General features: G+C 36.7%; 1 protein-coding gene across 1 annotated transcript in view; it reads left to right on the top strand.

Annotated features, from left to right (window-relative positions):
• THSD7A (thrombospondin type 1 domain containing 7A) overlaps positions 1–26859 on the top strand; it is a 188161-nt gene that overhangs the window by 72074 nt on the left and 89228 nt on the right. Inside the window, exons 2-6 of the mRNA XM_062495264.1 lie at positions 1266–2097; positions 17736–17984; positions 19632–19813; positions 21557–21625; positions 25459–25614. Coding sequence (XP_062351248.1) covers positions 1266–2097; positions 17736–17984; positions 19632–19813; positions 21557–21625; positions 25459–25614 — 1488 coding nt within the window. The remainder of the gene's footprint in view (positions 1–1265; positions 2098–17735; positions 17985–19631; positions 19814–21556; positions 21626–25458; positions 25615–26859) is intronic.

Genomic DNA, 26859 nt, shown 5'->3' with positions numbered 1-26859 from the left:
ATGTCTTCTGTGTGATCAGGTGTCTACAGATAGGCAGATTTTCTTTGATAAATAGTTGCAGGGATTTTTTCTGAATTGCTTATTCTTTTGGTCTTATGTGGTAAGTTAATTTGCAGTGTGTATGCAGGAGACTTAAAAAAACCCTGAAAAATACAGGATTTTTAACCTTTATTGCATTTAAACATATTGAACTGGGTGAATGTTACAGTTTTTAATAATGGAAGAAGCAACTACATCATCTTTCAAGGATATAGGCTTTTATTTACTTTTGTTGACATTTATTATAACAATGTTTTGCATTATAAATATTTACCATAGACCTTGGAGATGTAGGAAAATGGTAGGAATGTAAGTTACTCCTGGAGACATTCTGATTGGATGCAAGAGGAAACTTTTACAATGAGAATAACCAGAAGTTGGCATAATCTCCCCAGGGAAATGATAGATTCTTCAACAGTGGACATTCTTAAGATACAGTTGGACAGGGTGCTGAGCCATCTTGTCTAGATTGTTCTTTTATCAAGAAAGTTTGGACCAGGTGATCCTTGAGGTCCCTTCCAACCCAGTATTCTGTGGTTCAAAAGCTTCTGCTATTTGGAGAGTTACAAGCTGGTATGGCTCTCTCCTCAAGAGCTTATTTTATTCTACAATATCACAAAGTGTGTAGAAGGAACATTTCTAAACTGGATTTTAATTTTTATTTTAGTTATAATAAAGGAAATACTAGAAATGGCCTACTTGAAATCACAACTCTTTTTCAAAATGTATTGTGTAGTTGTTCTCATTTCTGTATGCAATATGGAACAAAGAGAACACAATATTAATTGGCATCAAGGTATAAAGTATAATGCAGTAGAAATGTGAAGGGAAAATATTAAACAGTCCAGCAAAGTTTATTCAAGGGGATGAGAGAGATCTAATTCATGTCTTCAAGGGAAAAGCTTTGGCTCCTACCTTGGCATCAAAAACTAAACTGTGAATGTGATTTCTTAGTTAATAGTTCTGCAATTTGATTGATTCATGTGTATGCTTAGGAATTATTCAATATTAAATATTCAGTTTGTCTGGGTTGAAAAGTGAAATGTATCTGTAATCATAAAACCAGTAGCTGAAGAGTAATCCTATTGTATTTTGCTTGTATTTTCAAAGTTTAAGTTTCTCCAAGGAAATTCTCACACATACAGGAAATACTGTGAACTTGCTTTTGCAATATGGCAGAGAAACAACCGAAGTGTGCAATGTTAGCATCTTCCCTTTTTTTCCAGGTCCATGGGGCAGATGCATGGGAGATGAATGCGGTCCAGGAGGCATCCAGACACGAGCGGTGTGGTGTGCCCACATGGAGGGCTGGACCACGCTGCCCACGAACTGCAGGCAGCCGGAGCGGCCGGACAACCAGCAGAGCTGTTTCCGTGTCTGTGACTGGCACAAGGAGCTGTACGACTGGCAGATCGGCAGCTGGAACCAGTGCCGGCCTGTCCTCTCCCGCAGCCACGAGAAGCCCCAGGAGTGCCTCAGAGGGGAGGAGGGGATCCAGACAAGGGACATCACCTGTATACAGAAATCCAACGGGGTTCCGGCTGAAGATGTCATCTGCGAGTACTTTGAGCCGAAGCCCCGGCAGGAGCAGGCGTGCCTCATCCCGTGCCGGCAGGACTGCATCGTGGCCGAATTCTCCCCCTGGTCTGAGTGCTCCAAGACCTGCGGCAATGGGCTTCAGCATCGGACTCGGCATGTGGTGGCTCCGCCGCAGTTCGGGGGCTCAGCTTGCCCTAACCTCACCGAATTCCAGATGTGCCAGTCCAGCCCCTGCTCTGTTGAAGAAAGCCTGTACAGCCTAAACGTGGGACCATGGAGCGCATGCTCGGTGCCCCATTCGAGACAAATAAGGCAAGCGAAGAAACGAGGGAAGACCAAAGACAAGGAAAAGGACAGAGAAAAGGCAGTGCGAGATCCTGAGGCTCGCGAGTTAATTAAGAAGAAGAGGAATCGCAACAGGCAGAATAGACAGGAGAACAAATACTGGGACATACAAATTGGGTACCAAACAAGGCAGGTCACATGTACTCACAGAAATGGGAAAACTGCTGCTCTGAGGTAATCCCTATTTGTTTGCATACTTTAGTTTTTTATCTATTTAAAGTAAAACATGCATAAGTGGATTCTTTTACATAAGACCAAACCTCAAAATGGGGCTCATGCTATTTCCAATTGAACATCCATCATCAAGCTCAGTATTTTCGGTGACATGAAACATGCAAATTGTGCTGGTGATCATACTAAGCATCACATACATGTGCTCTGTTAAGCTGTGCTAGGCCCTAGCCTCTGTTTGCTTGAACGGATTTTCCCCAAATGCTTGAAGATAAATGTCTGCTCTGTTTCTGTGGGTTCAGGCAGGCATTTTCTCTCTAACTAGTCATGCATTTTTGAAACAGGTGATGCTACTGCTTTTAAGGCTCAGGGCACAAAGACTAATGGGAAACTGTACTTTGTCAGACTTACAGTAAAAGCATAAAACGAGAGAAGTATGGATGAGAAAGCAGTAGCTAGTCATTCTAGTATACTTTTTAAAAATACATGAGCATGAAATATTATTTGTCCTTCATGATTCCTGTGGCAAAATTTCTGGAAGGGAGACTGTAAAACCCCTTTGTTTACTCCATGTACCTCCTCCTTCCTCTGTTTCTTTCTCATCTGCACCTCTATGCTGTCTGCACTGGGTTTTCTCTGATATTTATTTTTATATATTGGTTTATTATTTTACTTTTCAAGAGTTCTGTCAATTGCTGATGTTTTGATAATTCTTTCCACAGGCTTCTGGATGCATATCTAAAACTCTATTATCTTTGATTTGTTTTATTTGTCATTCTCTTGCTAGCTCACATATTTCTTTCCTATCCCCCAGAATGTTTCTACTCAACTCAAAAATCTTTCAGTTTAGTCTTCCTTTCTTTGATGTGATTCTATTTCCTGCCCTCTAATTAATCAGTTTTACTTAAACTGTGAAATAACTAGGATATCTTGATGAATGAGGCTGACATATTAGTGTTTAGGAACTTCTTTCAAGGTATTTTGCTTTAGAGTTTTTGTTGTGCCAGTTAAACATTCTATCACAAAACATGTAATCGCTTCCACCTTTTCCATTAGGAACCAAATAATAGCTTTTTTTTTTTTTTTATTCAAGTGTAGAAAACATTTTTTGTGTATAATTTCTTTCAAGAGATGATCCAGCACTGAAACAGGAAAATGATAAGTTCCCTGGCTTAAGAGAAGAACTGAAAGGCTTGGTTTGTTTACTTTAAGGAGGGACATGGGTGAAGATGTGAATGAAATGCCTGAGTATGTAACAACCCAACACAACGAAGAATGGAACAATCTATTCTCTCTATATATTATGGATGTATTGGAAAAGCAATAATAGGAAAATCACAGCAGTTCTGAATGAGACTTAGCTTCTCAATACTGGGAATAGTGAGACTCTGGAGAAAATGGCTTGGGCCATTTTTGGGTGCTTGTGGCACCTCCATCTTCAAAGGTCTTTAAGAAAAGGCCAGAAAAATGCATGTGTTGGTGATGGCACGCCTGGAGCAGCTCTCAATTAAGGAAGAGGGGCTGAATATACAATATTTTTGCAGTTTCTTCTAGGTCTGGTTTTCTTCAGTTCTTTAAGAATTTTGATCCACACCTGGATGAAGGTCTTCACAAGAAATCTCAAAATCAGCAGCTCAGACAGTCCCAGGTGTTGGATGCAGCACAATCTCATTTTTTGGTACCAAACACATTGCCTTTACTCCTTTTCCAACCTTGTGTCATGCAGCCCACACTGTGCCTAACCCAGGAACATCATTACCCTTTAAATACAAGGAATAATTTATTATATGTCAGTTGCTATCAGATAGCAGCCAGGCAGTCTTTTTGAAAATGCCTAAGATTTTGAAAGGTTAATAATATTATTGAGTAAAAAAAAAAAAAAGAGGAATGACACAGTAATGCCACAGCTCTGATAAATGGTAAAAGAAATTAAAAGTATAGTTGGAAGCCAGTCTCATACTTTACTCATTGTCTTTACACTCTTGATTTCACTTAGATCACCAGCGCTGTCTTAAGTTCAGATGCCTCAGAGTCTTTTGCAATTTCAGGCTGGTGCAGGGAAGTGAATGAAACCCTCTTGCTTGAGGTGGTGAAACAATAGCTAATACAATGTAGGTTCAATTCTTCCAAGAGTTATAAAATTATACAAATAATGCAGTGGGCATTTTTATGTCTAATGCATAAGATTTTATGTTTTAATTGCACAAAGGATTTCCAGTAGTCTTCACATCAATTTTAATATAGAATTTTCATTTCTGGTTGCATAGTATAATCAAGAAAATTTGGTGAAATGACTCATGTGTGACATTCTGGTGCTGATAACATAGCTTTTAGCAACCAATGTATGTCACCTGTATATCCATTTGCATCATTTTATGCTGCACTCTTCACTAAGCAATCAAATGCTTTATTCTGTGACTGCCATTCCAGAATCTGAAACAATAGAATTATTTTTCTGCCCAGGGTGTCCATGCAGCCAGCTCAAATGATTTTGTAATCTCCATCAAATAGTAACTGTGTTACTAAATAATATAGACAAGTAAGGTGACTGGGAAACCTGCCGTTTGTGAAATGTGAAATCCTCTTCAGCTTAGTCTATTTTCAGTGAGTTTTAACTTTAGCAATCAGAAACAATCAACCCCCTGGCAGCAAGACTGAAAGAAGGAAAAAAAAAAAAACAAAAACCCTCAGGCGAGTAATATTTTTTGCAGAGATAGCAAAATTAATACACTATAAAAAATGGTTTTAAAAAAGAACAACTTTCAGAAGGGTGCTACAAAGAAAATGGTTCTGTAACACTGTCAGCAAAACTTCAGAAAGGTAAAATTCTCTTGACATATCATCACACCAGGCATGGTAAAGAGAAGTGAAACAAGAAAATCAAAGTTTAATTTATATACTTTATTGCTGAGTGAACAATAGATAGTCTCCAGTGAAGGATGAAATATTGGATTTTGTATTGCTCGTTCTGCAATAATGTATGTGTTACACGGCCTGTGTTTGCTTTATGTTCCCCTCAGTCTGAAATTCTGGTGCACTGAAAATATTTGAAAACTAGAAATGTTGAAGGAAAAAGCAAATTCAGTAATTAAAAGTTGCTTAAAAAATGACTTCTCTGGATAGCTAACAAAATCTGGACAGTACTGCTGTTAGTGTAGGGGACAATACTTGATTTTCTGAAATGTTTCTTTCCTCTTTGCTGAAATTGGGGTTTATCAAAGAGAGTTGTTAGACAAAAAACCGGCAATGTAAAGAAAGTTAAAATATATGTGGAAGCTAATTTTGAGTTGCAAATCTGTTTTCCTATTACAAATTCTGATGTTTATGGCTCATGTTAGGCCTATAATTTTCTGTTGTAATATAGACTCTTGCTGTTGTGTCTCAAATATTTTGTCATCATTTTCTTCCTGAGCAGACTTTTGTCGAAAAGTTCAACAAAAATGTTTGGCTGGTTTGTACAAATTGTACAAGTCTAAGAAAAGCCTTTTTTTTTTTCTTTTTTTATAAACTGTTTTTAATTCATTCATCCTTTTTGCTGAAATGCTTTCTTGGGACCTCACTAGACTGGGAAATTTGAAGGACTTGAGCACAGATATACATTTATAACTGTATGAACATGGAACAGAACTAGACTATCTTCTTTACCTCTATGGTTCTGCACTTCAGCGAAGATTTTGAAATCCAGTGACAAAGCACATCATGTTCCTCTGAAGCAGCTGGTCCATAGGTGTGGGGACAACCTGTCACTTCTAGGAGTCACTTAACTCAAATGGCTGGAAAGGGGGCTGCAGTTAAAGCAGTTCTTCAAGGATATAACTGCCTCTAAAAAAATCCCAGGAATTTCTGTACTATTTTCTTTCTTTTTCTACATCATTTGGATACTTACCTTAAAGCTGGGATACTTAATCTTGTTATCTTGCTTAATCTGGGACCAAAACATCTCTGAATGGGGGGAAGAATGGAGGAGACCACGTAGGAGACCATCCCCACCAGCTCTGGTTGCAGTCCCCATAACTGATTAGTACTCTCTCGGCAGCACCACTATGTGAGAGACCTGCATGTGAAGATGAACATTATTAGTGACCTAAATGACCTGAAGTGAGAATTCAAGAAAAAACAGTAGAATTTCATAAATATTCAGAGCTTTTACAATCAAAGCAATTACAGTCATGGAACAAAATGAAGGGGCAGAAAATAATCCAAAATTTAAGACATGCCAACCAATTATTTAACAGATTGTCTTAGCCTCGGTGCATTTGTTCGTATGATCTTTGATTTGTTTGACCTCTGTTCATCTGAGAAAGTAATTATTTTTAATTTTTTTCTCAGCTTCCTCGCTGGTTCTGTGCATTCATTAAATATCTAGAAAACTACAGCCACATCTTGTAACAATTTTAACTCTTTTGGAAATTTTCATAACTATCTCATTGCAGTGCTTCACTAAATTTCAAGTTTTGGCGAACTTGAGCTTTTATTTATTCCAATACTATAGTTGAAACATGAGAGATGGCAGTAGGACCAAAATTATTGAATCGACTTGCTGAATCAACTTGCTGATATTGGGCATATGTAATGCTTCATTTTTCATCTTACCTCACAAAGATGTGAATCTACTTAAAGCAGAGTCATGATATTCACTACTGGCCACAGGTGTTAAGCTGACTAGCCAGAAATTAAGGAATTTGGGAATGGCCAATTGAGTGTTTAGGCTGATGAGTGAATAATACTCAAGATATTGTCAGGAAAAACAAGGAGAGAGAATCTCCTCCTCTAGAATGGCATTTTAGCTTTGTTTTCCTTTCCAGGTACTGAAACCTCTTTAACCCATATTCTAAGTCCAAATCATAAAACAAATGTCTGCGTTCACTTTATGGACTTTCACTCCTATAAATGATAAACTGTATGAAGGAGGAAAATAAAAAAAAAAAACAAAAAAAAAACCAAGCCAAACCATCATAAACCTGTTGCTTTATTTATGCCATCGATTTGGAAAGCAGACAAGTCATCCAGAGGAATATGTTGTCAGCAAGCAGAAAACAGATTCAGATGTACAATACAGCAGCACAGTTTGTTGGACCCTGTAATGTGTGCCTTGCTTAGAAAAAAAGTCTTAAGAGATTCTCTGAGCCCCTCTATGAGGCAGCAAGCAGAAAGGGGGATGTGTGTGAAGGTGGCAGTGGTTAAGGTGCAGTAACTTCAAGGAGATGGGCTGCAGAAAGGTAAGAGAAAAAAAGCAGTGCAGAGAGGATGGATTGTGAAGATGAAGGAGCATAAGCAACCCTTTGTTTGTCACTGAGGACCAGATGAGAGCATGTATGTCTGCCCCTGCTTTTTATGTTACTGCAAAGGCAGTTCTACTGCTGTTTTAGGGGAAGCCTCCAAGCTCACCATACTGTGAGGATTTAAAAGTGGTTTGTTTACAGAGCACCTGTAAATATCACAAATTTGGATAATGTGCTATATAGAGTCATCTTGAGTCATTAAACTGGAATTATTTAGAGCACATTCTGTTAACAAATGGAGAGCAGGGAAGAATAAAGTAATCTGGGATGAAAAACCTCTTGATAACTAAAAACTACAGGCTTAATTTTCAGCTGCATTGGGATAATAAAAATGTAAACTATTATTAGAGAAATGGGATGCAAATATCTTGCTTTCCTGTCATTTTCCACTGTGCCTTTAGAATTTCCATTAATTCGAAAGTAGAAGCTTCCTGTAGTTTTTTAATGTGATTTTGGTGGAGACAGTAATTTCAGTGGGCATGCTTAATATTATTCTACGTGTGTTCCTTTCTATTCTAAGTACCTGCTCCATCAATTTACTGAGACTTCTGTTTTGACAGTATCTTGTCAGTATTGCTACACATTTGACATACCATGCCCAAATCTAGATTTAAGATGGAAACGTACACAGTGTGCTGAATAATTGAAACAGCAATGAACAATTCCTTTTTCCACACATATTTTAACTCCTTTCATACAGTGAAAGGAGTTAGCATACCTCTGTCATTTAGAGGTATGACATTCATATATTTCTGTGCAAAGCGTCAAGATTGGGTACCTTCCTAGTGTATAGTTTTTATTCAAATACACGTAATTGGCTTCCTTAGCAAAATATAATAGACTATAATGTAATGAGGGTCGTACTCCATGTTCTGATAATCTCTTGTGGTGATAAATCCTATGAATGAATAAATTATTTCCTTGAATGAATGCAGTGTTGAATTTTCAGATTCAATCTAGTAAGAGATTGTTACACAGTGGTAAATTGAATTAGACACTGAGATCTCAAATGAAGATTCTCCTACACTGTACTTTTATTCATCTTTTCTGCCTTGTTGTCAGGTAACGACAATTGACCTCTGTGTGACAAAATAAATAAATATTGATCAAGGAGTATTTTTCTAAATTTTGGATTTCCTGTATTGGCATTATATCATAATCTGTCAGTAGTCACATGTGTTTTAGTTTTGTTTGGTTTTTTTAATGAAACTACTAAGTGTAGTCTGAGACTTAAAGTACACCCTTGTTTTCTCAATCAGCTTAATAAAGTTATGTATGGTATGGGAGCATGTGAAATAAGCATCTCTCTGGGCCATATTGTCCCTCGGGGTGGAAATGCACAGTACTCACACACAGAAGTCACAACTCCCCACAACACCAGCGTTGGCCATTTCACTGCCTACCTTTAGCAGTCCCACTGAAAATAAAATGTTTTGCTCATCTCCTCGTACTGACCACAGTTTTCCAAATGCTGGAAAATTCAATGGAGCTAGTAATACTGCCAAATTTAAGCCTAAATACAGGTGCCAAATCTAAGCCTAAACTAATGCCTGAAACACAACGAATAGTACTAATATAATTTTCAGTAATATGCTTTATTTCTTTATATTTTTATACTTTGTATGTTTACATTAATATTGCATATTTTTATTCACAAAATTTGGCATTTTGGTTTGTTTTTGTTTGTTTGCTGATAACCCTGTGAATCTAGCTGTTATTTTGGGTCAAAGTGAAAAAAAAGTAAATTCTGATTAATGCTATGCAATGAAAATTCCCACTGACAAAGGGAAATTCCTCCCTAAAGCTTTAGTAAGTCATATCTGTAGATTCTTGCCAGATAACCTGTTCTTCCAATTTCAAAATTATCTGTAGCATGGGATGTTGTATGCATGTCACTGGACTGTGAAAGATAGCACTCTCACTGAACACTTTTGCTTTTTTGTCTCCTCAGACACTCATGGTGTCTGCAACAGCCCCACAGCAGCTGTTGTTGACACATGTTTGGGTATAGTAGCACCCCATGTTGCTTTGCCCATATTAGCTAATGTGTTTTTTCTTGACGTAATAGTTGTATGTAATCTCTGTCTTCTCCTGTAGTGTAAAAAGACTCAGTGGTTTTGTTTATTTCAAAATTGTTTGGCAGAATTAGTTAAACTTGTGAAAGGATCATGGGAAAATAGTCTTGTGAAAAACACTTAGCTGGACAGTAGTGGAATTGTAAATGAATAGAAGTGGACTAATTGTTTTTGTGGTTATAATGGCCCATTATACTGGGAGGTACTAACACTTTCTCAGAACAATGTACAAGATGACCAACAGTAAACAGTGCAGTTGTATGGGAAAAGAATGAGAACTATGCCATTTTCTAATAGGGAAAATGCAGGCACTGTATTTTCACCAACTTCTGCAAAAAAATAAGTTGTTGCCAACCATAAACTGACCATCTCAAAGATGACTAGACTTTACAAATAGCAATTTATGTCTTCACAATAGCTCATGGGGTTATCTAAGCTCTGGATTTAAATCACTCTATTATTATTCATGGTGTCTAGTAGCTGCACATTAAATAGAATCTTTTAAATTTTGATTTTATTTATGAGAAAACACACCTTTTTTCTTTAGGCCAAATAATTATCAGACTCTCTCGAAATCCAGCTATACATGTGGTGCAAGAATGGCATAGAGTTAATTTGATAATTTTACTTTAGAGGCTAATGCATCCAATGTATGAAGTCTGAGGAGAACCCAAAATAAATAGCTTGTTGCAGCACACCAGGACATTGTGCTTGATTCTTGTACCTGTAACTCCAAAATCCCTCTTACTCATGCTGAGTAAGAGCAGGTTCCATGATGGTTAAATAAAGAGCCTGAAGATGACGCTCCGCATGCAATATTGTGATCTGAATTTAATTCCAGATAACAAAAAGGATTAATATTCAGCATGAATAGTTCTGTGTTTCCTCAGGCTTCCTGCCCACGAGTGTGATAATTCAAAGCTGCAGTAAAAATTGCACACAGGGTTCCTTATATTTCGAAGGTTGATTTGACCTTCTGACCTAACCAATTTATTTCTGTGAGGTAGTTCTGTTAAGGTTGTGAGCATCTAGGCTGTGGGTCTGCCCATGGGTCATCAGATTTCCCAGCAGTTTAAGCCTGAGGTTTTCTGGGATGTGATGGTAACCAGTGGTGTGGTACAGATTTTACCCCTTCCTTCACTGTAAGGTTATAGTTATGAGAAGCAGATGTGATCTTTGGAAACTGTTCCTTATAGTCTCTAGTCTTGTAGCAATTTACTGAGATTTAAGAAATTTCTAAGCAAACTGCTGATATTCTCTCCACTGGGAAAACTAAAATATTCTTGTGCTCAGCTCCTGATTTAATTTTTTTTCTTTTGCCTTAAGGATTCTTTGGTAGTTGGGCCAATGTTCATAAATGTAGGTAGTCTTGCAAGGATGCTGCCCACCCTTGTGGCTTGTTTTAGTGGGATTTGCAATTGCTATTTTCTAGCAAAAATTTACTTTCTGACGCCTTTCCAAAATATTCCTCTAGTTTTAGTTTGTTCTTCAGTCAAAAATGGAAGCCTTTACAAGCCTGCTTCTGTGTATTCACATATGTTCATATAATTGGTTTTCAAGTGCTAAACTAACATAGTTTTGGTGTTCTACAAGTAATTGGTTTTGCTCCAAGTCTTTCTGCAGACACAAGTTTGTTTGCTGAAATGGGCTTGAATGTCAGCAGTTCTCATCTTGTGACTGGTGGTAAAAGTTGGAAACCATTTTTCTAGTGGTATTCAATGAAGTCACGTTTCATAAGATCAGCAAGAATTCAAGAGAAAAATCTCATGTTTGGTGATGATGTAGCTAATTGTGGGAGATGCCTGATGGCGTGCAGGACTTTGTGCCTAGGAAATTGTTAAATTATGCTGCTCTGAGGGAGCCCACTGTGGGCTGCTTTTGTGTTTTTTTTTTTTTTGTTTGTTTGTTTTTTTAATCTTCCAGGTAGTCCTTACTCTTTTTCCTTAGTATTTAAATAAAGCTCTTTAAAAACCTGTTAAAGCATTTTGGATTTTCTTAGAATGTTGATTTTCCTTTGATCTGAAACCTTCAGAAGCAGCTACCTTTTTCTGCTGAACTACTGAACCTCCTCTTATGATATTCAGTATGTGTTTCTTTCAGGCAGGTAGCCTAGTTTGTGGTTGCATCTTCTTCAGTCCTCTAAAGTTTTTAATTCATTCATTCAGTCAGTCTAGTTTGTTCAAAACATAATCAGATTATGTTGTTGGGAGTTTTGCTTTGCAGAATGCAAGCAGAACTGTAAAAAGAATAATGAAGTTCCTTCCCAGGAGGTGGGAAGATAGAGCAGGTTCTGACTCCACAGCCCTTCCTGATCTTGAAGGACATGTGACTTCTCATCACTGTGACACTATTTAGTACGAGGGAATCAAGAGGAGGAAGAATGCCATTTTTCCCAAGATTTTGTGTGTAGTGTCTGACATTAAAGATGTCTGTTGAGTGTCTCTTAATAATGCTGGCTACACTGAACCCTCTGATATGGGAGTGTCTGCTTTCCAACCAGTGGCGAGGGTAGGTCAGTCATGCCAGGACTGGTGAAACTGGGCAGACCTGTAGGTACACCTATGAAAAGGTCTAGAGTGACAGGAGCCAAGACCCTGTGAACATAATCCATTATTACATCAAACAGTCAACCAGGATTAAAAAAATAAATGAAAAATTTTATTTAAGTCCTTTTCAGTCAAAGCCCTGTCTTTTGTTTCTCCTGAGTGCCAAGAGTATATATTGGCATCAATCTCCTGAACCATAGCCATGTTATTCATTTCAGAATAATGGAAGTCTATGTAATCAAATGGAAAATCAGCTAGAGAAAAAACAAATATATTAGAATTCTGTGAGAATGAATATAGTGAATGAAGTAAGGAATAGTAACTGTGAAAATTTCATTAATGAAAATCAAAGCTGAACGTGCATAATGGGAAAATCAAAGTTGAATGTTGACAGTGGTGAAGGAATACGGGCAAAATAGTGCAGACCAAAGTTATTGAAGATACTATTTAGCTTGCATTAACCTTGCCAGTTGGGCTCCATTACTTTGCATTATAATTAAAACAAAAATAAATAGCAGTTCTTGTTAAATATCAGTACTGAGTGAATTAATTGAATTTATTGCAAAGGACACGTTCTTCACTGTTCAATTTTAGATTTAAATTACAAATCTCCCATTTTTACTCCATTACATTTTGGGCATGAAAAGCAGTGCATGAGGAAAAGCACAAAATCGAACTTCAAAACGATGTCGCCTTAATACCTTGTGTTTGTGACTCCTATGTCCATTAACTTATAGATTGTCAAGATATAGTAATGTACAGATATTTTAGGAGTGTCCTCAGCATGAATACTGAACAGTCCTCAAATCCAGACCATTTTTTTCAATTCTGCACATAGAGTAGAAAGGATTTAGAGTTGCAGGATATAACTGTGTTTAAATCAAACAAGACCAAGTGAAAGAGGACTCTTGGACCTAACAAAGAGACAGTCGAGGAAAGATCTTATTGGAGTGTCTAAGCTCAAAAATGCCACAGAGAACACAAATACAGTTATGCGAGGCCTGAAGTCAGAAAATGAAATCAACTGAGCACTTTTAATGCAAGAATAACTATCTATAGTTGCCAGTAGAAAAGGTGTGTAATGTGTTGTTTCTAAGATGATATACATACCAAAATCTTATCTAGTTTTAGGACGCATTTATATTCGTTCATGGAGGTAAACACTATGAACTCTTCAGTGTAAAGATTCAGCTTGTGTTCTAAAATCTCTAAGCCACAGTTTGCTGGAAAAACAGAGTGTAGCTTGGGATAGTGTGATTGAGTACTTCCTGTCTTTCCATTTTTGCCCTTTATTTGGTACTGTCAAGGCAGTTTTCCTACTGCATGGATTATTAGTTAGTTAGTAGTTAGAACTTCTCAGTCATTCTGATGCTGTTCTTCATCTTTTCTCATTAGTTTTTCTTTCTTATTGCTAGTCCAGTCTGATGTGGATGAAACACCAGCAAAAGCAGAAAATCTTAGTTGTACAAGTTATGTATGGAGTATGTTCATGCAGCAAAGAGTCCTACTGCCTAGTTTAGAACTTGTTTATTTTTTCTCTTCATCTTGCATGAATTTAGAGATCAGTCCTACTGGTATGTCATGCATATGGCTTTATGAATGCTGTATGCATGGCTTTATCTGAAATTTAAAAAAAATTATCAGAAAACGCCATTTCTTGTCTAGTTGAATTTGCAGAGGAGGAAATTCCAATGGTGTTTTCCATGACTTTTCTACACAACTAAAAAGAAAACTTTTGAGACTGAGATTATAAACACTCATACAGGTCATTGGAAAATATCACATTTTCTTGATATTTTTAAAGTTGTAAAAGTATTTTTCATTCTCAAGTATATCTTTAGGACACCTCAGAAACATTTTTTTTTCTCGTGACTAATCTAGTTTTTTCACATCTTATGAAGCTTATTTTTGATTGAAGAGAGTCCTTTCAACTGCACAACTTGCCATTTGTACACAAGGTACTGTGGTATAATTTGCTCCAGGCTTATGTCAACCTTTGTTCTCCCCATGTCCTTAGCATTAATTATCCCATAAATTACTTTGAAATCTCTATGTATAACCTTCCTATCTTTAATTCTTAAGTGCAATTTAGTTTTTATTTATTGCTGTAGAAGCACAAACGAGGCTGCAGAACGTGAGTAGACACAAATTTTTGACCACACATCTTCAGAAGTTGAGCAGTAATTATTTTCTGTACGTTGTCCTCTGAACCAGCATTGCCTTTTTCTTTACTTCTTTTGTCTAATCTATGTCTTTGAGGCCAGGAACAGGTTTATTGTTGACTTAATAGCAATAGGGACTATTCATCTCCTGTGATGTCGTTTGGGATTGCTTTCTCTCTCCATTGTGCCATTTAAGTGCTTTTATACCTTAAGCTTCATTTCCCCACTATATCTGTTTTCTGAAATGATACTTTCTCAAACCACAGCCTTAGATCAATTTGTATCATTCTTTCTTCCCTGCCAAAAACTTGGGGCATTGTCCTTTGACTATATTCACTGGATTGAGAGCAAGTTATTGCAGACTTTACATGTTACCCCTATGCTGCTGCTTCTTGTCTGCTCTATTGACTTTTAACAGCATTTTTATGTAACTCGTGCTTTTCTTTGAGCTTTCCAAGCAATTATCTGGGCACAATTATATGAGCTGATAGTGAGGACTTGTTTGTGTTCTCCCTGTGCTTCTTGAATGGTTAACTTTGCATATAAAGTGTACTTAGATGTTAGTCAAGGACATGAAGGTGTTTGGTGCAGAACTTCTAGTGAGTTGGGCGGTATCATGAAATGGATGTTAATTTCTGTTTTTATTTTCTATTGTGTTACTTGCCCATTTGCCTTTTATCCTGTGAGAAGATTCACCCCAAGTCTTCATGGCTAAACAAGACACATAAATCCATCAAAAAGTGCTGAGAGCTTTACACAAAAGTAAGCTTTGGTTGCAGTCATCTGTGGAGATCTAATCTGTAGCATTAGGCACCAATCAGAGAAGAAATTATTTTGTTTAACAAACACATTCTCAGGTTTTGATTTAGAATCAGTCTGCTTGCTTCTTCTGGTAAAATAAAGTTTGAAGTATGTGATTTTTCCCTTCCTTGCTTGATTAGAGTACAACACATAATCTTCTGTTGCCTGCAGTATGAAGGAAAACTCTTGATTGTGGCCATTTCCCATTAGCTCTTACTGTTTCTCTAACTTGCTCAAAGAAAACCAAGTGTTAAAAGAACAAACAGCAGCTAATTTGCTTGTGTAACTCTTCTTTTTCTAACTGTAATTATCTCTGCCCTCTCACAAATAATATGACAGTATGCATAACAGAAAAGAGATTGTACCATGGTGACTTACAGTATCAGTTTCTTCTTGGTATTTATGTAGTACTGCAAGTGGTGCATGGTTTTAATTTGCAAGTAGGGAAATAAATAGGTAACTCACTTTACCTCTTGTTTGTCTCCCTTGTAACATATATGTTCTGGTTACTAGAGCTTAAGAACATTCTTGGTTTATATTTAATGGTAAATTATTTTATTTTACAAGTATGTATTTGAAGTGAGGCATCCTTTAACTCTATTGTTTTATTTTTGTTAAGGATTGTAAATAAACAATGGAGTTAGTAACATGGTACAATTCTGTTTGAGTCTTTTTCGTACCCATATATGGAAATAATTAGTAACAAACATTACACGTAACACTTCTCCCAAATAAGTTTTGAAACAGATGCAAAGTTCATGGACTGTTACACATCGTTAGTTAACCTCTTTCCTCCTCACCAAAGCTACTTTGTGGTGGCAATTTTGTGCATGTTCCCTGGCAATATGCATCTATAATTAAACTCAGCCCCAGTCACAGTGCATGTGAAGAGGTTGGTTTACTCTGCCCTCAGAAGTGTCACATTGGATGGGAACTTGGGTGGGGAGGATACTTCACCTGTTCTACAAAACAATTTGCAAATGCTGTCCATGTTAGAAACCAAAAGGAATGTATCTTTTCTCAATGGGTCAATGGGTCGATATGTTTTGTCAGAGGTACAGAAACTGATCTATTGATTTTGACAGTACCATAGTCCTATGTCAGATAGGGCTTCATGTAGGTGGAAAAACCCATTATTAAAGAACATTTTCTCAAAAACTATGAGTCTTTCTCCACAAAAAGGATGCAGTGCCTGTCCTAAAGCAGAATAAAAGTCAACTATAATGAGTTAGGGTTTCTCCATCACCACTACCTTTGACATGATAAGAACATTACAAAACTCCTATTAAGCAATCCCCTATGGTCTGTCAAGTCCAGCAGTGTCTCTACCTTATTGACTCCAGTGGAAGAAGGAGGTACAATTTAAAGACAAAAATATGACACCTGACTGTATTTTGCAGTTCATTCATTTTGTGTTTCTCCAATATCCAAAGTAGTTGTATTAGGGATGATGGCTCACAAATTTGTCAGCCTCTTTTTGGAGATGCTGACACTGTCTCCACAACCAGGATATTCTTCTAGCAAGATGTAGAATTTCTTGTTTCTTGTGCATATAATGCTTTCATTTACTGTGTTTTTAAATCTATACGTTTCATCAAGTACCCCTAGCCCTATTAAAAATTTTGTAAATACAAGTTCAAAATTATGTTGGATATATGGATAAAGCCAAATTTTCTATAGCAGTGAAATACTCGTAAATATTAATTTTTTAGTATTATGTTGTATTCTTTTAAGGGGAAAAAAGCCTTTGTTGTATAGTTTATAGGCCTGGTATTGAACAGAGAATTTAATTATGCTACTTGCAGTATCAATAAGTATTTTTCCTGTCTATTTAACTCCTTCAGAAGCCAGATTTTTATTCCAACCTAGACATAAAAAAAAAAAAATCTATGTTTTAATTGTAATTGAGGATATAAAGTTATATTCAATTTAACTGTAGTTTATCTTCTCTATTTCTATTTTTTCTACTGTGAATCAAGCTTTAAAATAAAAATGTTAGATTTTGGTTAGAATATAAAATTTAAAATGAAGAGTGATTTAGAGGGAGAAAATCTTCCTGACAACCTATGTAATACGTGAATGAAATAATCAGATAGAAAATGAAAATGAAATCATGGTCTTCATAAAGAACAAGAAATAAGTACTATGGGTAGCAGGGAAGATTTCACTTCAGGTTAGAGATCACTCCCTGTTTGGACCATGAGGCATCACTGTGGCCAGCTATACCAACTATTAACAAAGTAAGTTATTAGTGACCAAGCATTCAGTATGTTCACTGTTGTATTTCTAAACCATTTGTAGTCTTGAAATTAGGAGATGATGACACTGAGTATTTTGTTCTCTGCAAAAAGGCCTTTAGTCATCTTGGATTTTTATCCTCCCTTACTTGGAACATAGTTCCAAGAGAAAAAAAAAGTATACTTAAAATAAAAGAGAAGAAATGAAAAAATGTATGTATTTCCTCTGTTGTACTTCTATACACGTAGGGAGACTTAGATTTCAATTTTATTCACAGATATGTCAATATTTTGATCACATATATGGCAATATTGGTAATTTTTTTAGTACAGAAAATCTTATTTGTCTGGTTTGAGTCACTTTCACCAAATGCCCTTTTGGCCAAATTTTTAGGGATCAAATAAATGTGGAGTAAAACTTAACAGCTTTAGAAATATTTACTGAATTTTGTGTAACTCTTGACAATGCTTTTGCTGTAGGAGTTCATGACTGTCTGTGGACGTGTGTGTTAAAAACTGTAACGCTCTCCTATTACAGCTTCTGTAACCAGGAAAAGCTGCCCATCACATTTCAGTCCTGTGTGATCACAAAGGAGTGCCAGGTGTCAGAGTGGTCTGAATGGACCCCCTGCTCCAAAACCTGCTTTGACATGACAACCCCTAAAGGGAATCGTACAAGATCACGGACCATTAAGCAGCTCCCTGTTGGCAGTGAAAGCGAATGCCCACAATTAGAAGAAGCAGAGCAGTGTGTTTCTCAAGGAGATGGAGTAGCACCCTGCATTACGTAAGTTGGGACATTTCAGTTCTCCATTACTTAGGTGAACAATTTCAATTCAGCATACAGGGCTGGTGGTGGATTATCAACCAAACCATTTTTAAAGAAATAATAGGTAGGACTTTACCTTTTTTTCTTTATCCTTGTTTATTCAGTGTTTTTAAAAGCCCAAAGTCTGCAAATATCTCCCATTGTAGTGTAACCAGTTGCTTATCTAAATACAGGAATAATAATATATTGAAATTATGTTTTCTTTTAACTCATTTCAGTTTTTAAAAGACAATATTTGCACATATGCAGATTCAGGCAAGATGAAAATAAATTAATTATATTGATTTTTCAGCAATCTTTTCCCTGCATAACATTTCTACCAGAATCATTGTTTTCTGAATTTCTTGTTTGTTTGCAGACCAAGTGTAGAACACAGGAAAGGGGTGATAAACATCTGGTTAGCTAACAGACTATCTTAGTGAGACTTGTATTCAGCTCAACAAAGGCATTACTGGGCCACAAATGGGAAGTGGGAGAGGCTAACAGTGGTAGCAAATAAAGTTTAGGAGAAATGACGCTGAGCACTTTACGATTCAAGAGATTTCTGTAATACTTATCTAATCGAAATTAATATTAACATCCCAACCGTGTTTTTTCTTTATCAAACTAAGAATAGGATCTAGAGAAATGTCACTTGATGCTATGCATCTTTGACTGTGGTATATATTTTTCATTTAAGAGTTGAAATATCATCTTTCTTTATCTCCAACTACATTAGGAAGCACTTCACATTATTTAGCCTTAACATGCTTGCTAGGTAGGGAATTTTGTGGCATTTCTTGCAGTTCATAATCCCGACTGGGGTTCTAACTGTGAGTCAAAGATCTTCTTTGCTGTGTATTCACTGATTAGGAAGCTTCCAACTTCTCATCATTCATGAGTACCCAGCAGGGATGCGTCAATACTGCAAAACTATCTTCTTTTTAACTCTGAAAAAAATAACTTACTGAAAAGTTTTTCTGTAGTCATAATAAAATACTATAAGTATAGCTTCACCTTGTAGTCATAATAAAAAAAAACTACAATTATAGCTTCACCTTGTTATCCAGAAGAAACTTTTGTGTCTCCTACCAAAGATAACAATATTTGGGTTATTTGAGGGGGGAGGGGTAAGAGGTGAATGTGAGGTTTCTCCCTCATTTTCTGGCTCTTATGTTTCTCAGCATTCATGTCTCTTTTGTATTTGCGATTTTTTTTTTACATAAGTTATCAAGCTCTAAATAAATGCTGAGAGTCACAATCTTGAAAGTTAACTTATCTGAACGTGGACTATATGTCTCTGTATATCAAGGTTTTCTTCCCTCAAATAAAATATTTATATGTGTAGTATGTTTCAGGAATTGAACAGAAAAAATCCTCCTAAAGAGTAATGATTTAAAAAATTAAATAACACCGAAAAAGTTTCCATACACCTAAAATGGGAGATTTAATGCACCTTTGTGTGCAAGAAATTGTGGTGCTCAGACCCTTTATGAAGCTAATGAGGTTACTGAGGTTACTTAGGTTACTGAGGTTAATGAGGTTACTTATTCAGCTTGTATAATTTAATAATGTGTAAAATGGCTTCATGATTTCTAAAGACCAAATCAACCAAATTTGATCCAGGTATGGCTGGCGGACCACTGAGTGGACAGAATGCCGTGTCGACCCTCTCCTTAGCCAGCAGGACAAGAGGCGAGGAAATCAGACAGCGCTGTGCGGAGGTGGCGTTCAAACCAGGGAGGTGTACTGTGTGCAAGCTAATGAAAATCTCCTCTCCTACCTAAATACCCTCAAGGATAAAGAAGGTAAATTTGATTCAATTGCAATTAAATTAGTGTGAAATCAGAGCATGTCAGCATTCCAGAACTCTTTCACAGCCATTGTCTTCTGTAATGAGTGCCCCCTTACTTTGTGAGTTACTGCTGTTTTTTAATTCAGATGAAAATGCTCAATTTCTGTAGCAGAGGTTTCATTCGCTATGCTGCAAATATAGATTCCAAATATAAATTCCTAAAAATTACTATTCCTTAGTGTCTACTGAAAAATACTGTTTAGGATGCCTTTCTATGAGAAAGAACATGAAAAGGTGGGTCAAAAGTCCTAGATTTTTTCATCCACTGTAAATTTCTTGTGCGTTCTTCATCTGAGTGATGAACTTGTGCTGTTTGATGTGCAGATGGAATATATCAATTCTGGCATGTAAGCTCAGGATAGAAAAATGTAAAATTATGAATAGATTTCATTCTTCGGGAATTGATTTTTTTTTTCCTTTATTTGGTCAAGTTTTTAAGTAGCTTTCAGGACTTCAAGCCAATATAATTTCATGGGTTTATTTATCTAACTGAAAGAGAAATTATTCGTTATCACCATTGGAGTCTGTACAGCTTCTTAAGAAAAGAGAGAATAGCTTAGAACACAAAATCTTTAATTCATCTAGTAATCTACATGTTTTAGAGTAACACTTGAGTAGTTTACATTGCATCTACTTCTGTATAGTAATGCAGAACTATAGGTTCAGAAATCAGTGAATTAAGCTAAATGCATTTAGCTTTTTTATTAAATTTTATCCTTTACCTATTGCATACAAACACGTGTTATTATTAATAAAAAATAAATAAATACAACCACATACTTCAGGAAAAACAATAGCAAAATACTTCAGGAAAAGCAACATCAATATGTAAATCCTATGTAATACCACATTTTGTCCGGGGCTGGCCAAACAGCAGTCTGGTGAGGTTCCTGCTGTGGTTTAAAGGTACTCTCAAACTTGCCGTGGAGGTAGAGTTTGTGGGGAATGTTAATGCCAGCATCCATTTCAGCGTGACTGCTCAGATCAGTAGGGTGTGACTTGTGAGCTCTGCAGCCCCACATCTGTATTTATTAAAGAAGAAGCTTTCAAACCTCTTTGTCTTATGCAAATCAGCTCTGCCCAAGGGCTTTCGCTAAATCGCCTCTGCTGAACAAAGTTTAGATGCCTCTGCCTTAGTGTGAACTACAAAAACCTCCCAGCTAAGGAGAGGTAACAATAAAACCAGTGGCAGCTTACTGTTCAGAATGATGATTAGGATTTTGGTAGGCTCTGAAGTCTGGCCAGATTAGGCGTGTGTGAAATTTACCCTTATCAGACTGTGACAGGAATACATGGAGCCCATCAGGAGGTAATCTCTGCAGGCTCCTGAAAGCTGATTAAAATGTAACTGGTCTCTGGATGCATAAACATGAGAAAAGCTTTTCAAGAGCTCAAACTGGGAGTGAAGTGGGTCTTAGTATAAAAAGGAGCTCTGGGCTGTTTCCACATTAGGGAGCAGATTTTCAGGAGAGGTGCTCCTCTGCTCATCCTCCCTCTCTCTCCCCTCGTAGAATAGAAAACAATGAGTGGTTTGAGGATGGGGAAAAGCCAGGGCACACACCACAGATTATGTTGTGGGGAAACGCCTTTATCTCAGTGCAGTTCACTGTTGGTTGTAGCAAATGCTGTCTTGGTAAGGCTGCTTTAAAGACGTCCATTCTCATATACTCATGGTGGCGTTTCCCTGTTATTTCAGAAAGTCAGTCACAGAGCAAGTCGAAGGCTAGTGCTGCACCTCTGCTATCAATCACTTTTGAAATAACAGGTAGGTAAATTCAGGCCTCCAACCTGACCTTTTCATTAAGAGCATGCAAGGGAGGCAACGTCCCTTTTGGGGGACCTTGTTTGCTATTTGTGTATGATTAACATGCTTATGTAGCTCTGAAATAGTTAAATGGATTTGAGCATTCTCAGGAAACTTCAGATCAGTTTGAAAGTGACAGGCCAAAATTCAAATTAATGAAGCTGATGAGCCAGCTGGGATGCTGGAACTGTTGTCTGCTGCACTTGTGAACACTTTTAGCTAGTGATTGCTTTTCCTCTCACTTCTGAGCATTGGTTTTGCAGCTTTCATCATAGTTGCTGTTTCCAGCCCCTTTTGTAGATTTAAAACACCAAGTTAGGCCTCCAGTAAGAATTTGAACTTCTAATACTTAGCTGAATCAGAATCCCTCATGCCATTCAGGTCAGTAGGGAGAAGACGGAGCATTGGCTGTAGCAGTTAAGCAGCGGCAGTCAAGTTTCCGGGAGGCCACAGTCATTCCACCATTTACTTGCCACTAACTTAAATTGCTTCATCTCTATTCACCTGCTTAACTGGTTTAGTCATGAAGTTTCTCTTACTGTATGATGTGAGCTGTTCCATCTTATTCCGAGTACCTTTAAAACCTTTGATGTGGAATAAAGGGGAGGAAAGTCCCTTTATGGGCATAAATTTATTCTACATCTGCAAATACACTTTTTTTCCCTATTAAACACAGGGGAACTGCTTACATGTGTGGAATTGTGCCATTTCTCAGAGCATAATGTTCTGAATTATCTCACGTTTTTTGATAAGAGAATTCAGCATTGTAGAAAATGAGATGAAATTGTTACTTAATTGTTGGTCATAAAGTGTTTTGGGCTTGGGTTTTTCCTGGGATTTTTGAGTGAGAGTACTTGGAGAAATGTCTTTGTGTTGTTTGGTATGAAAGCTGCGTGACAAATCATCAGAAAGAGAAATATGAAGCTGTGTCTGCTTACACTGATGCAGTCACATATAAATTCAGTCTCTTTGCCAGCCTGGTCATTACTGGGCACTAGTCTCTTGAGGGTCTTAAAAGAAAGAGAGTTTGATACCTTGGTAAATGTAGCAAATGCATACAAGCAGAACTAATCTTTTTCTTTTCAATGGTTTTTAAAATGCAATAATTCAAGGAGGAGTTTTCCAAGGATATAAATTATATTCAACTAAGATTTCCTAATATAGAAAATTATTTGAGGAATGGATTATTAAATCATACTTCAGCTTTTAGGTTAATATCCTCAAACCTGAAATTCCTTGAAAACTGAATCTAATTGATTAGTTAGATTGAAGGAGAAAGAGAGATTATGAAAATGCATTAACTTTTCTATTTTCAGCCCAAAATTTGATCAAATTTCACATAGATCTTGTAGTATTACACATAGTCTAATTGGCATTTAACATTCCTTCCAAGGAATAAAGAACAATCTTTATTTGCTGACATAAGAGAGCATTAAAGGACAGAGATAAGACAATGTTTAAACTGTAAATATATGCATCCAGTATAAACTTATCTCAAATTGTCTTTGCTAAACAATAAGCATCAAAGCCTATGCTCAATCATACTTCTGTGATGCTGAAAGAAATTAATTAAAATTCATGGGAACAAGATGGTCATAAGATGCCCAGGCAAAGCTGTTTCCATATTTTACTGTCATCTCAAAAAAAGAATTCTGAGTTATCCTGCATGAAATTCATCCTAGGTGCTCAATTATGAAAACATTTTTTAATAACCTGAAATAGAACTTTTCTGTCCTGTAGTTGAAATCTTTTGTTGTAAAAGTAAAATATAAAAGATAGCATTTGTACATTACTTAGGGTCTAAAAGCAGTATTTGAAAAGCATTTTGGCAAATGTAAAGATTTATTGATACCTATGATATGAAAAAATTGTACTGCTAAAAACTTCCTGATTAGAATTCTTTGTTATTTTTCTGAGTAAAATTCCCTGAAACAGTGTGATGATAAGTTCTTTATCATGATGAAGGTTAGAGATGAAGCATGGAATTCCTCAGAGCACTTTCTCTATTCCCTGAAGCAAGATTGTGTCTCTGGGGTATGATTGGCCCTTAATTTCAGCTGTCTCACTTGGGCAATTCCCCAGTTAAATCAAGTTTAGAAATGTATGGATAGCAGTTACTTACTGGTTTTCTTTTTTCATTAGAAATTATTCAATACAAATTCAACAGGCAAATTATGTTTACTTATATCCACTTTCTACACCAAATAGGCATATTATGTTGATTATTATGCATGTTAGGTATGCATGCCAAAATTACTGTAAAGTTCAATGATATGTAATAAAATTTAATTTCAACATAGCATTATGCAAATGTTAGAGAATTAGGCTTTATATTATTTTGTTTCAAGAGATTGGTGAACTAGAGGCAGCAATATTAAATTATTGTCTGCCACCTTCATGCCTTGATTATGTGGAGCAACACAGTGTAAAACTGTGCCAAAAGAGGCAACGCTGAAAACCAGCATAGGGTGAGGATTTTGCATTCCATTTTTCCCTTAAACAAAGTGAGAATTGGATGCTTTTTTGAAACTGTAAAAATCACCCGCTTAGAAAATCTGAATGGAAAGACATACATCTACAAGCTTGACTATACTTTAACAGCCTGGTGTTTACGTTCACATTCTGTAAGTGGTTATTGATCTCATCTTTCAGAAAGATATTTTGTCATATACTGTATTTATTGAATCTGAAAATCTTTCCATCAAAAGTGGTGGCAGATATTAAAGATGTAACAGCCCCATTAAAAAAAAACAAAACAACCAAATAGAATGAGAGTGTTTTTTTAGTTAAGGAATTTCATGTTTCATCAATCAACCCAAGTGAAATAATGTGGCAGACTTCTAGCAGATATTCTCTGCTTACTGTAATATTTTGGCAAGTCCTGTATCGTGAAAGAGAATTAAAATCTTGCTTTCAATGAAATGGTACATTTTCAGTAAGAGTTCTGTGCCTTACTCTGGCACCTCATAGAATTGTCCTGTTACTTGTATTACCTGGAAAATCAAAAGAATAAAGTGCAGAAGGAGAAGAGTGATTTTAACCCAAGTTATTGTTCCTTAAAGAACAGGAGACTCTGCCTTCACATGTGTTTCTATAGATTAATAACACTTAAAAGTTAAATTGTCTTGTGAAGGTTTTGCAACTACATATATACATTATGTATACACATTTATAGACATATATATATATATATATAGCAAATGCAAACCATATATATATGAAACAAAGCCTTTCTTGAACTAAAGTTTCTGCTGCACAAATCTTACTGTGGAGTGTGCACTTGATGGTCTTTAGAGTAAAAGAAAAATTTTTTTGCCATAATTTTAGCTGTGTCTCAGGTTGAAGCTTAAAAATAATCTTTTAAATACAAATTAACCAGGCCTTTGAAGTTCTAGTATCCTATAGCTTACATATACAAGTGCAAAGGGATTTATGTAGCTTTTTGTTCAGTTTCTTAAGAGAAGTAATGAGATAGCAGGACACAAATTTATGCAGGGTACGAAGTGAACAATTGTAGTAGTGTTGTTTACCCCTCAAAGGAAAGGACTGGGTTGGAGGGGTTCCTGCAATATCTACAGTCTTCCCATCTCCACATGATGGGATTTGACTTTGTTCATGCAAAGAGTAAACTGACTTCCATTCAATTTTTTTTCAAGGCAGGCATTTTTCCATCACATCACCAGATTAAAATGATGGTCTGCTAAGCCTTTCTGACTTCAGGATTGTTCTGTACACTTAGAACTGAGGATCATGACCAGTAACACATGAGAAATATTTTAATTTTGTTTTGACAGCTTCAAGGCCAGTAGACCGTAAACTGTGCACAGGACCTCTTCCCAGCACCTCGCAGCTGTGCCACGTTCCCTGTCCTACAGAGTGTGAGACCTCAGCATGGTCAGCCTGGGGACCGTGCACCTATGAAAGCTGTGATGACCCTCAGGCCAAGAAGGGTATGTGAAAATTCAGAAGAGCCTTTTAATGGTGATATTTACTATTCCTAAGGCACTGGGTTACACAAGCACACTAAATTTTATACCAAGAAGTGTATATCTAGTGCCTCTGGGCAGCAAAATAAAGTCATTGAATTAGGACTAAAAATATGATAGGTTTGAAAAAATATAGATGATTTGAAATCACTGTTACACCAAAGGTAGCAAAAATGTAGCCTCTTCACTGGGCTCTCAAGATCATTTTGGGGTTTTACTGGTCAATTCCAGTTTCAAAGCTTCCTCTCCGACTGAAAGGGATACAGTCAGTGTTGTCAAATCACAATTTTGGCAGTGTCTCAAAAGGAGGACAGAAGCCTCCTTTGAGGTGTGTAGCATGCTAGGCACTCAAAAATTTACAGTTCAGTAGTAGCTTAAGAATTCACCATTAGACCACGAAGCACAATCTGACAAAGAGATGGCACCATTCACTGTTGATACGTGACGCTGTTTTACTTATGACATATGTGCTGGTTTCAATTCCAGCATGTTTTACAACTTCTTGCCATGCAGAAAGATTGTAGTAATCTGACATCAATATAGGAAAGCAAGAATACTGTGACAGGGACCTCATGTTAAAAGTCTGTGGGCTTCTGGCTGTAAATGAGAAAAACTGGCCTAGTCATTACTGCAAAGTGATTATCTGATAAATATTGGGACTACAGACTTGGTTTCTTTATTGAAAACTGTCATAAGAAAGGGCAGCCACATATATCCACTGGAAGGAGCAGCTGTGATTACTCTGTTGGCTTAGCTGGATCTTTCTGGCATACTGCTAGCTACACTTCTGTCTGGGCAGCAATTATGCAAGTCTTACAAAACTGTTTTGTGGAACTCTAACCCATCCTTGATCAGTTCAAGAAAGAAAAAGCAGTTCACTGTGCAAATCTATCGGATTAAGTCTCCTCTGAGTACAGCTGTGAAGTAGTCTGCTATTTCTGTTGCTGTTCCATCACTGAAAGATGTGCTACATTTTCTGGGGTAAAGTTTAGGTTTGTGAGACTGATTTTAATGTCTGTCTAATAGAAATACATTAGGATGTACCTTGTACAAGCCTTTATTCCTGCACGCATGAGCAGAGATTTTCTCAACTGCCAATGTTTTGTTATTTGGAAATTCTTATTTTTTTTATAATTGTATTGGCACTTCTGAGAGAATGATGTGAAAATTATACAGGCACTCCAACTTTTAGCAGCATGTCTCTATACA

Source organism: Cinclus cinclus, chromosome 1 (assembly GCF_963662255.1).
Source record: "Cinclus cinclus chromosome 1, bCinCin1.1, whole genome shotgun sequence".
In the NCBI taxonomy this organism is placed as follows: domain Eukaryota; kingdom Metazoa; phylum Chordata; class Aves; order Passeriformes; family Cinclidae; genus Cinclus; species Cinclus cinclus.
Note: the sequence above shows the minus strand (reverse complement) of the source record. Positions and strands in the feature narration are given on the sequence as shown.